The sequence below is a fragment of the Dermacentor variabilis genome, chromosome 4, assembly GCF_050947875.1.
Source record: "Dermacentor variabilis isolate Ectoservices chromosome 4, ASM5094787v1, whole genome shotgun sequence".
Lineage (NCBI taxonomy): Eukaryota > Metazoa > Arthropoda > Arachnida > Ixodida > Ixodidae > Dermacentor > Dermacentor variabilis.
In genome coordinates this window covers 149,465,565-149,478,452 of record NC_134571.1, presented here as the reverse complement: position 1 = coordinate 149,478,452, position 12,888 = coordinate 149,465,565, and the positions used below count along the sequence as shown (strand labels likewise).

At 42.8% G+C, this 12,888-nt stretch overlaps 1 protein-coding gene across 2 annotated transcripts in view; it reads left to right on the top strand.

The window, feature by feature from the left end:
* Window positions 1-9,859, top strand: part of LOC142578006 (uncharacterized) — a 64,033-nt gene extending 54,174 nt beyond the window's left edge. For both annotated transcript variants that reach the window (XM_075687434.1, XM_075687433.1), the window contains 4 exons: window positions 548-577; window positions 2,606-2,644; window positions 5,390-5,512; window positions 9,644-9,859. In XM_075687434.1, the coding sequence (XP_075543549.1) occupies window positions 548-577; window positions 2,606-2,644; window positions 5,390-5,512; window positions 9,644-9,768 (317 nt within the window). In that variant the 3' untranslated portion in view covers window positions 9,769-9,859. The remainder of the gene's footprint in view (window positions 1-547; window positions 578-2,605; window positions 2,645-5,389; window positions 5,513-9,643) is intronic.
* The last annotated feature ends 3,029 nt before the right edge of the window (window positions 9,860-12,888 follow it).

The following is a 12,888-nucleotide window of genomic DNA, read 5'->3' as shown; positions in this document are numbered from 1 at the left end:
TAGAGCCCGAAGTGTGACCCTCTTTCAAGTTGAACGCAAGTCTTGTATTGCGCACACTCACGCAAATACGAAGTTTTCATTTATCTCATTGCTTAAATAAATGGTTATTCTGAACACATCCAGTGTGTTACCTGGAAAAATGTGTAGCTACCATGAAGTGTAGACCACTGAATGCTTGAGTAGCGTTTGTCCTAATATTAGATGCAGTGCTGTGGCTCGCAGTGCTGAATTGGCTTTATCAATTGCTACCTTTAAGAGAAACTTGAGACTTCGCACTACAAGTGTAGATGATATCCCAGAACCTTTTTCGACACATCAAAGGTTCCCAACATGTCCCGTTACGCTCGCATTCGCTTAAACCTTTTATAATCTGTAGAAGATTTCTTGCATAAAAATGTGAAGTGCTTGTTAAGCTTATTGTTTTTCCGAATGCACATATGCGATATATGTACCGTACATTTTATGCGTGGAGTGAAAACCAAATTCCAACTACTCTTCATTTCTTTCCATGAGCGCTTACTAATTACTCTTCTTCCATAAATTACAGCACCTATCAGCCTTCCAACGATCCTAAATAGTAAGTTGACGCGACTTTCATATCTGAAAGCCCAATATTTTCGAAAATCTCTTCAGTGTAAAGATATCTGCCTTGTTTTCTACGGTACTTTGGCAGAAATTTAAATATGTACAATTACCACATAGGTCAGCACAGCTGAGGTATCGATGTTTGCCGTCGCTTGCAGCAAGTTATATTTCTTTTATTTATCGTAATTGCGTATTCAGTTCTTGTTCTTTATTAGAAACCTCAATAATTATTGTATTGCGAGAAAGTATGGATGAAAAAGTTCGATCCCATCCTGAAAAATTCCCGATAAGCTTTCTTTGCTGAGTTGGGCAACACAAATGTGTTTCTCAAGCCTGAAGAAAGCCCACAAAACACATAGAAAAAGCTTTCTTTCTTTCGTGAGCTCTTACGGGCTTCCTTCAGGATTGGAAGACTCTATTATGTAGCATATATCGAGCGAAATAAACTAGATCAGTAATTAATAATGGATCATTCAGCGCCAGTAAAAGGGGTGGTAATGAAAGCTTTTTTTACCTTGAATGAAAGTAGTTGAGCGCTTAGTAAAGATGAGGACAAAACAGAAGACACATGTGGACATGGGCGCCACTCACAATAAAGAAATTTTATTCCTTCACAGAACCCAACAAAAGTGCCTTGTAATACACGTCACCAACCACATGAAGCATGGTGCCATTGGGGAGCAAGGTGACAGGATAGGGCGTACAAACTAGAATAATTAAATTTTGTTAGACATGCGAAAAACTGCAACTTCTTTGGACAAAAGTTCCTTCGAAGACACGCCACCCACTACATGAACCACGTTTACACTGGGGAGCACCGTTCTATCTTGTCATCGTGCTATCCAGTGGCAACATGGTTCACGTGGTCGGTGACGTGCCTTCGAAGGCACTTTTGTTCGGCTCTGTGAAGAAATTAAACTTCACTGTTGCGAGCAGCGCTCGTGTGTCCGTGTACCTCCTTTTCTTTTCTTGCCTTTACTAAACACTCAATTGCTGTCATTCAAGATGAAACAGCAAGGCCATTTCGCCACACTTTCTTTTACCTTTACTGCAAGTGCTCAAGTCACGTGCAAGTGCAGATCATAACCGGAATGACTGCTATAACCAATTATGGAAAATACTAAAGAAGTGGTCTTACAGCTGCTATCTACGGAGATTTTGCGGCATGTGGGCTGGCGCAAGAAACACGCACGTTTAAACATTACGGTGCTCCAAGTAGGTTATCAATAGATTACAATAATAACTAGCATTGTTAGATGTCCATGTGAACCTTAAAAACGAAAGAAACTTAACTGAAAAAGCCTTACTGACTCGGCATGTCATGGTGGCGACGCCAATGTTCTCATTACCTGTGAGAACCAGAACTAGGGCAAGAATTCAAACGAAATATACAGCATAGTAAAGAAATAGCCAATAGTTTTTTTGGAGAATTTAATGGAATTGTACAAAATCACAGGCCGGGTTGACTCCCTAATGGCGTGAAAAGCTCCTTAGGTATATCTGGAGAAATATTGCTCGTTCTTTGCTACATTTAGGGAGATAAGTTACGTGCTCTCGTGTGCAAGAGAGTGATCTGCAATACAGTAAAACCTGACCAAAAAAAAACGACACTCGTTCTTGTTCAAGCTAAAGGGTTCTTGCACCATGATGCCATGGCAAACTCGCACGAGTGAACTAGTGCGAAAACGCCTTCCATACGACAACAAGTTTCACGTGTGGAGACCGGAACAATGGTAGAAACCGGTATCATTAAAGTTCGAGTCAGTCTTTTATTTCATTGACAAGATAGCACTGGATAGGTACCTGAACAGAATACAATGTAGACAGCTTGAAAGAGCACCATGTAGCCGTTACAAGCGATATACAGAGATGAAACAAAAAGCACAGTGCTGCCTTACCCGACCGCAGAAACCCAAATTGTTTAGTTGCCTTTTCTTAATTTCTATATTGTTCTTATTTTGAACGTAAAAACTGAAGCCTATTCTCGCTATTAAATATTGATTATGCAATATATTTCCAGCAAGAGGAGGAGGACCCTTTGGCCCAGCGGTCAGAAATCGTAAGCAAATATTATTTTACTTTTGTTGTTGTGATACTGTTTATCGTTATTTTTTTCAAATATGCCGGCTTTATTAAACAAAGCGAGGAGACTAGTTCAAAGGCTGTATGATTCCGTTTTGATAATAATGCATGGAGCTACGACCCTAAGGGCTACTTTTTGTGCATGACTAAATATGAGAGACCGGTATACCTCGTAGGGAGGCGTAGGACCTGCGTGCATATTATTTTACTTACTCTTCAGCAGTGCCTTATTTCTCGATACCATGCACTCTACTTCCATAGCCGTTACAAGCTTGTACCTAGGTTTGCTACGCCTGCCAGTGTTTCTGGCCTTCGCATTTACCCAACGATGGCGCCTGTCATCATCAACTTGCCATTGTTACAGTCACATTTTCGTCAAGCCGTCACCAGCGTAACAAAAGCCATTCAGAATCAGAATCAGAATCGGTTTTATTGTGATGATTACAAAGATTACAGGATGGTATTATACATCTTGTAATCATCCCATTGGTATAGAAAAGAAAACACTGTTCACTACCGCATCTGGGGCTGTAAGTCCGTACGGTATTCTGCACTTGGAAACTGGACATTAACCAGTGCCGTATCATGCAACTTTGGCGCTTCCTTTTTTGTTAGAGGGCTGGCAGCTCACATCAAACAGAGAGTGATGACGTCCGCGCGCGAATTTCGGAAAGAAGGACAGGCATTTCGACAGTAAGGCTGACATTTCAACACTAGTATTTCAACATATCGGCAGGCATTCCAACGGTATCATTTAAACAATTCTTCGATACGGTAGTTTTTTGCAAAATGAAATATTGGGCTAATGACTCAAGACTTCGTTAGCTTTCTTTTTCAGGACTATATGCATGCGATTTCGTATGATAGTGTCAAAAAAGGTAAACAGAAAAAGAATTCGATGTTTCATCTGCAAGGAGAGGCATCGATTGCGATAGCGAATTAGTGCACAGCTATACGAAGTAAGGATAGCAGTTTTATCGCCGTATATACTTGGAATTAACAAGCAGGGTGCCAGCGCGCACGCCCAAACATGAACACATACAACCTGATTAGCGCGGACACTCGCTGCCGAAACGCTTTTGTGAGCAAGCACGGCAGCAGCAGCGAGCGAAATGACCTTCGCGCGATCTGTCGATTCAAAGCAAGAGCGGCGAGAACACAGCGGCCACGAAGCTACGACCCGTCTGCAGATAACTTTCAAGATACGGCGATTGTGAACGCCCGCGGCCGTGCAAAATACGCACTTGTTGGCGGAGTCGAAGCATCTCACCCTCCGTTCCGCGCTGCCTGCACACTTGCCTCCATATATGGCACGCGAGATTGAGCCGCGATCGTCAGTTCCCCTTGCGTCCGGTAACGTAGGGCGCAGTAGCTGCCGCATCACAGCGCCGCCCCCTCACTCGCTGCCATTCCCTCCCCCCGACTTTTCACATGACCGAGAATGGCGCGTTAGCACTCCGAATTCTTCTATCGCGTGCTCCAGATTGAGCCGCGATCGTCAGCTTCCTTCGCGTGCTTTCACTTGCACATACAGCATACGACGCTCGGCGATTTTGTTATCGCCCTTGGACTTTATGCGGAACATCGCGGTGACGGCGGCGGCAAAAATACGCTTGGAGAGTCCCTATCTTTGCAATGGCAACAAAAAGGGTAAACACCACTGCTATATATGCGCGCTCCCATGACAAAACAATATTTCTTTATTTTATCATAGGAGCTAGCCAAACAAGGAGCTATGATCGTGCCAAACGAAATAGCGTTTTCATTGATTTATACATGTGGTCAACGGAGCAACACAAATGTGAAGCAATTGCCTAAAAAGCGCTGCAGAGCCTTTCTTTTTTTTCGCAATTTCATACGAAAAAATTGCTTGCATCATTTAATATACTCTACAGAATGCGTTACTTAACAGACAGAGACACGAAGCGATGAAATATATTAAGAGATGCGAAGTAGGATAAAAACACAATGTAGAAACGCGTGCTCGCACTGTGGAGTGAAATAAGAGTTACAAGTGGGCCTGTGAAAATAAAGCTACGGCATGCAGCTGCCATGGCGTCGGTGCCTTGCATTTAGTAGTCTGCAAAGCACAGAAAACAGGGGAGAATCAAACAAGTAGATGATAATAACACCAACCAGTAATATAAGATCTGTGTAAGGTGAATCTCCGCCGGCGTTGCCTGCGTTACAGACTCTCGTTTACTTTGTGGAGTCTCGTAAAGTACTCAGTTGTGTTGGAAAATCGACTGGAAGGCAAATAAAATATTGTTCCTTTGTAAGCGTGATGGACAGGTAGAGAATATGATTTATGACAACTTAATAAAAGAATTTCGCAAGTCACGCTTGGAGCAGAGACAAAATCTAGAAGGATTTTGCAGGCATTCGTGCTTTCGCTCGTACTAAATTTTGTTACGTGACGACGCATTGTGGATTCTACGTTTCTGCTACCGACTGATTTAGGATTCGCATTTCCCGGAGTTCAGATCTGCGTGCTTCTATTCCGGGGCATTTCCTCCGTACCTATGTCTAACTTATGGCACAGCTCTCTAGGCACAGTTTTGTTGGCGCTGAAGTTGTCCACCTCGCAAAGATGTAGCGTTAATAGAAGGACAACACAGCATATATTAACTGTTATGGTGAACGTTTAGTAAAGGGCTTGCTTGACCGCTTTTTTATGAAGGATAGTGCAGGCTAACATGAGTGTGCTTTATATTTTCCCCAGCTTACTTGGTCCGCCATGCCTGTCAGTTTTTTGGCAATTCATGCTTGCCAACGAAGTCATGCAAGAACAATTGGCGCCTACCGCTCCTTGGCTGCAGGAAAAATGAAGTCTGCTGCAACAGTAGTAAGATACAGATTTTTTCACATATGTATTGCATACTGGTAAATACAATGTAAACTTACTGAAGGTAACTTGCTTTGAAGTTCAGGGGGAATATTCACACGTGTACTTAACCTTATCGGGCGACCACGTTTCGCCGCCTAACAAATGTTATCGCACAGCGCAGGACGCGCCTGCATGTAAAAGAAGTTTCTAGAATGTTACCGATGGTTCCGTCCACTGTCTTTCACGGCAACTTGTATAATCTGATTACATCTACGCGTGACGCGAATAGTGTAGAACATTGTGGAAGACACGCGGGTCCAAACGATTAGTCGGGAACATTCGACTACTGCTGTATAAAAGCCGACGCGCTTCACCCGCTGATCAGATTTTAGACGATCGCCGACCGTGTTCGCCGCTATCGTTCTGCTATATGTGTAGCCTGTTTTGCGGGCACAGGTTCGCCCAATAAAAGTTAGTTTTGTCGTTCACAGTATTGCTACTGCGTTCTTCAACGTCACCACCACGTGACAAAATGTTATTATTGAGATAATGAGGTGCTCTTTTTCTAACACATTACCTTGGGTTGATGGATCAATGCTGGACTTTTACGTGACACTTCCTGGCAAGGAAATCGTGTCACCTGTCACGTTTGCGCACAGCAAAGAGCAAAATATTTTTGGTATTGGAGAGATGGGCGTACTACAGGTGACGTCGGTCCTTAATTATTAAAACGTCATGCCTTGGCGATAACATCGAAAAATATGTTTGGGAAAATGAAGAGCGTTAAAATACCACAAACAAGACGTCTTCACGCCCTTGTGGCGCCTCAACTATTTTTCATTGCTCATATTGGCTGTTTTATGTGCGTTACCCAAAGAGCAACGAAACAGAAAAAAACATTGCGCAATTACTATTCATAAAACTACCGTGCCTTTTGCATGTGTCTAAAAAAGAAATTATTTCACTATTCGCTCTCGAAACTGATGTAAGGCTCACGCATCTTGCTTTCAGGATGGATATTTGTCAGACTTCTTTATACTTTGTTCGAGGTTGCACCTCCAGGCAGCGCCGCTTACTCTGTTCTATCCACTTCTGATAGAAAAATAAGCAGCGAAGACATTGATATGACTGAATCCATTACACGCATAAGCGGCTGTACAAGGTATACAAAAAAGTTTTAACGAACAAAAAAGAAAATTAAGTGCACGTATACAAATATGCTACAATGAAAAGCCCGCATAGCATGCATGATTAACTAAAGCAGGCTAGGTGACTATTTCTCAACGCACCGCTTTAACGGGGATGCCGATATATCGTCATCACCATTTCGAATGCAGCACTTCAATTTGGCATCCTAATTATGATCTGACTTACGATTTCTGACATAATTGGTTAGTGCGAGTAATTTTCCTCAAAGGCAACATTATCACAGTGAATTTGTATTCGGAAGCCAACTATTTCAAACCACGTTCATTCTTCGAAGTGAACTTCCGCTCGCCGTGGTATCTCAGGGATTTGGCGTTGCATCGCTAACAACGAATTCCTGAATTCGATTGCCGCCGCGGCATCCCCATTTCAAGAGGCGCAGAGTGCAAAAAAAAAAAGAAAACGCTCGTGCATCCACGATTCAAAGGAGAAGGAGTCGATGCGCCCCGGAGTAGAGGCCCGACAAGATGCATTTTGCCAAGTATTATCCATGTGGCGTCGTGCACCAAGCTGAAAGCGGACTGTGCTGTTCGTCACGCATAGTGGTAGCTCTGACGAATTTCTCCACGGAGCGTATCTTGTTTTTTTTTTTTTCGCACCGAAAGAAATCACCGCCATGCAGATGCTGTTCTAACGAGGTTTTAATGAGCAGCTTCAACAAAGCACCCAGCCGCGCTAATTGTCATGGGTAATGAGTCGTATCAAAGCACTGAGCTAGAAAAGTTCCGTTGCCTTCCACCCTGAACTTGAGACGTGCCACTCGGGGTAAATAGATCAAACATCCTTTTTTCTAACTACCAACTCGAAAGGGAAGTACTAGAGCTGGCCAAACACAGCTTTTTGGGAACTTGAGAACCCAGTCAAGGACTTTGTTGCTCTGAAAAACACGGCCTTCACGCTTCAGGCTCTGGAACAGATGCTCCGAGAAGTATTCACCCACAATAGCAAAGAAAACGGGTCCCGGGAGTGCGCTGACACGACAATACCGAAAGGAGATTTATTATTCACAGCGGAACGGAATACAGCAAACTTGGAAATAATAACTGCTTTATGGTCGGCATGAACCATTGTGGTCAATCGAACGGCAATAGCAGAGCCGATATGAACGCAGATCTATAGACGTATTTTAATGCGATGAGCAGTTTTTTGCGAACTTCACCCAGTTTAGGCTACGTCTGTTTGTATGTCTCTTTGTATCTCCATTTGTCGTGATCCACCAGCTTTCGCACCAACTTGGGCCTCGCGGCTATTGTTTATGATCTGATGGGTGGAGCATCGGGCTGCAGTGCTGAATTGGTTTCAGAACCAACCGTCGGACCAACTAAGGTCACTGGGTGTGTTTCCTTGAATATTGGCAGTTATGCAATAAACCATCGTAGCACCAACTTGGGTCACGGGCTATACAGGCGTGCGCTGAGACGGAAGCGTGAGAGAGTATCCCAGCTACGCTACACGCCTCCTCCATAACGTTCTTCGGCAGTGGCAACGCGGTGTATCGTTACGTTGTTTCAATGCTAATCGCATTAACGTCTGCAGTTATCCTGAGATTGTTTCTCCAAAAATTATTTTACCCGTCTCTTGCGACGTGCGCTAACCAAGCAAACCTTGCAAGACATAGTACCTTGCTGGTGAAGCAGCGCACAAACACGGACACAGTGGAGACAAGTAGGAATAGACGACACTCGCTGCACTCGCAACTATCTTATTTCAGAACACATACTTCAAGTTTATATACCTGCGCACCCTCAGGCGTCAACGCAAATCATGGCAAGATTAGAGGCTTTATATATATATATATATATATATATATATATATCGTTTGCCCGCTCATACTCGGGCGTCAAAGGCATTGCACTTATCTATCATGGTGTGCAATCCTATCGTAATTTGTTGCAACCCTACCAACGATTTTTATTACACATTTTCTTTTCTCTTCTTCTTTTTTTTTTTTTTTTTTTTTTTGTGTAATAAAAAATGTGTAATAAAATGTGTAAATAATGTGTAATAAATGTGTAATAAAAATCGTTGGTAGGGTTGCAACAAATTACGATAGGATTGCACACCATGATAGATAAGTGCAATGCCTTTGACGCCCGAGTATGAGCGGGCAAACGATATATATATATATATATATATATATATATATAAAGCCTCTAATCTTGCCATGATTTGCGTTGACGCCTGAGGGTGCGCAGGTATATAAACTTGAAGTATGTGTTCTGAAATAAGATAGTTGCGAGTGCAGCGAGTGTCGTCTATTCCTACTTGTCTCCACTGTGTCCGTGTTTGTGCGCTGCTTCACCAGCAAGGTACTATGATCACTCACCAACTAGCCCAACTTTCCACGTTACTGAACTTGCAAGACACTTTGAAGGTTCATAGGACTGCGCTTGTGCTGGAAAATTTGTTTTGGTTGTACTTTGGTCTACATAACGGACAACCCCGATCAAAAACACCAGTGTTGTAATGCAGAAGAAGAAAAAATAAGTTAAATAAAAGAACCGTTAGGTATGGCTTTGCAGTAATTCCGCAGCTCACGGACCTGCAGCGCCTGCAACCATGCTCACGTATGAAGATGCAGTAAAGTAAACATACCAACTCGGGAACGAAATTTATCGGTGACATCATACAAGATGCGAGCTGTAATAGGGGCGCAAGCTCCATCTTCTTAGCTTAACATTCATTGCAAAAAAAAAATATTCGACCCTAGCATTGACTCGAACTCGTACACATGGTTGTAAACACAGTGGTTGTAAGTTCGTGAATTACGGGATTGATATGCCTGTTCTACACAGCCGACAAAAGCCCAATACCTTAATTACGGAAGATTCATTTCTTTGAATCAGTGGCGAAATTGCAACACAAATGCCGTGATGCCGTGACGTCTCGTTATAGTTTTATCACGCCTTAATTCAAAATACGGAATACTTTTCTTTCCTCTAGGAAAAACGAGAAACTGCTCCAAGCTCGGAGGAAAATGTCGCAACGGTTGCCGTAATTATGGTGTTCCATACCCTGTTGCCACTTGCAAGATTAAATGGGATAAATGCTGCATTCGTGTGCAGTAGCAGGGGCCCAGAGCAACGCTGCCTCGCAAAACGTTTTTCGTGTTCTTTCATGCCTAATATATTCATTTTCATGTAAAATAATAAAGAACTTGTCAAACAAAATATAGAATAGCAGTTTTTTTCTTCGTTGTGCGGAGACACTTCGAAACAACGCACGTTTGTGTACAGCATCCTCCGTCTATTTCTGTCTCTCTCCTGTTAGCAGAGATTACATGTTCAAATTAAACAACTTTATATAGCACCCATTAAACACATGGCGGGGAAATGCGGAATACCACAATTTTAGTCGTGTAAATTGCCGAACACTATCAGACAAATCAGGCACAAGAAAAACGGAGGCGCTGGCTTGGACGATGGACTACGCTTGGCATGTAGCTACCCGGCTGACGATTCAACGCAAATGCTACAGTAAGAAGGACAAACCGAATCTATTTATTTATTTATTTATTTAATTAATTATTTATTTATTGTCATAAGCTCAAGGCCTGGGGGCATTACAGAAAGGAGTGGTGATTATTACAAACAAATTCGTTAACAACACTATTGAAGTTTGTGGCGTCAGAAATGGCAGTAGTGGAAGCAGGGAGGCGGTTCCAGTCATTCGTCGTTCTTGCTAAAAAGGAATAAAAATAAACGTTGGTGCGACAAGTTGGAACTTCAACCTTAAAACGATGATCTGTGCGCGACGATATGCATGATGGCGGGGAGATTAGTTCATCCTTAAGTGTTTCGTTAGTGTAATAAATCTTGTGAAAAAGGCATAGGCGAAAGTATTTAGGACGTAACTCTAGGTTAGGCAAGTCAAGGGATAGTTTCATTGACGAGACACTTGCATGACGAGAATAATTCGAAAGAATAAAACGAGCAGCTCGGTTTTGAATTGATTTGATGATTTTTGTGACCTTTCGAGTAGAAGTGTCGAAAATGGAGCATGCATATTCAAGTTTAGGCCTCACTAAGGTTTTGTACGGAAGTAACTTGGCAGTTGCCGATGAAAAATTACGCCGTAAAAACCCAAGCGTGCGATTAGCATTACCGTAAATGTAATTTATATGAATGTTCCCTGTAAGATTGTGTGCAATGTAGATATCAAGATATTTGTATGATGAAACATTTTCTACAGGTATGTTGTTAATATTGTACGTAGGAAGGGTGGTATTTCTGACAGCACGGGACACACGCATCGCCTTACATTTATTAGAATTGAGCTTCATTTCGGATCTAGAACAGCATGATGTTATTATGCCAATGTCTGATTGAAGAGTATCGCATTCGCCAGAGTTAGAAATGACACGATAGAGAACACGGTCATCGGCGAATAACTTATCTGATGATTTAATTTGGTCTGGGAGGTCATTATTATAAAGTAAAAATAATAATGGTCCTAGAACCGACCCCTGCGGTACACCGGATGTTACTCGACCAGTGGATAAGAGGCATTCGTTAGCATAAACAAATTGGGAACGGTTAGACAAAAAACACATGATCCAAGCAAGCACGTTAGGATCAATGTTGAAGTTACTTAATTTAGTTAAAGGTAATGCGTGTGAAACAGTATCGAAGGCTTTGGCGAAGTCTAAAAAAATGCAGTCAATAATAACGCTAGCATCCATAGCCTGGAATAAATCATTAGTGAATGACAAAAGCTGCGTTTCGCAGGAATAGTGTTTTCTAAATACGTGTTGGTAGGGGGTGAAAAATAAGCTTGAATCGAGAAATGAAACCAGGTGTGAGTAAATTATGTGCTCCAATAATTTGCAGGGAACGCTGGTTAGGCATATAGGTCTGTCTGTAAGGGATATAGGTGTGTATAATGGTGTCTTCACCAGAGCGGTGGCAATATGTTTCGCTATTGTTTGTTCTCATTTGACACGAGTTTAAGCGCGAACGCTTGCGTTCTCCTCACATGGTTATTGCGGCGTTAGTTTTTCTTTCTTGTGCTGAGTGAGCTAGCATGTTTGTCGCGAACATTTAGGATATTGAGATATACGCTGTAGACTTTTTGCTTAATGCTCGCCACAACCGGCGCAAATCTCATTTCTGCCAACGCCGTGAATGATAGGTTTGAGGACGAGCGCAGAACTGGTGTGCAAAGCTTGCTGAACGCACACGCTCTGGTACAGCGGCCATTCCGTTTTCTGGGGCATTCCCTCTTATACGGCAAGTGCTCACTGCATAACGACAATCTGTGAATGACTGTCTGGTCCTCCACAACGGGATTGGCGTAATGTTATGTCGCGATACCACCTATGCACCGCGATGGTGTCGCTGAATAAGGTCAAGTGAACGCTGTAGTGGGGAAAAACTTTGACGGCGCGACCGGCAGCATCGGTCAAGCCTTCCGTAATTCCTGATTCCCCGAAAGAAGCTACGCAATAGAAAGAGGACTGAGGAAGCCTTACACGCTAAAGTATCATGTGTACTGGTGTAGCAAATTCATACCGTTGTATACCATTAGACAAGTTCCGTCACAACCACTTGAATATTCGGCCAATTCACTATGTCACATTAATTTTCAGGGATGCACCTCGGCTCATTTTATCATCATTCGTTCAACAAACATGACTGCTGTCGTCTACAAGGTATTTTGCAAGTGACTCATTCAATTACGATAGTGCCGCTCGTGAGTCTAATAAAACAGATAACCAGTTTACCTGTGCGCTGTACACATTTATTTAACTTCGCTCAGTTACTAAAGAATCAAAGCTGCAAGACTTTACCCTTAAAGTAGGTGTGAAATAGACGGCAACCGCCATGAAGCGGCTGAGATCGCAAGTGAAGGGGATGCATGCATTGAAAACCGTATTGAATTGCGCGCTTTCATGCATACCTTATTGACGGATGTTATGATGTGGTTCGGGAGGGCACACTTAATTGTGTGAATGAGAGACAGCTCCGATGGCAGCAAAGAAGGAACGGCAACAATCACCACACAATCCATCTATTCAAACACGCAAAATGCAAGTGCAAGGGCACAAGACATGGGAGAAAGCGAGGTCAAGCATACCTACAAAGCGTTCAGAGTGACTACCACAGTGCGCTCAATAGTAGCTCGCGCAGACTCTGGTGCGTTGGCTCGTTGACGGAAGCAGAACACGAGTTGTTTAGAGGTGCGCTCGT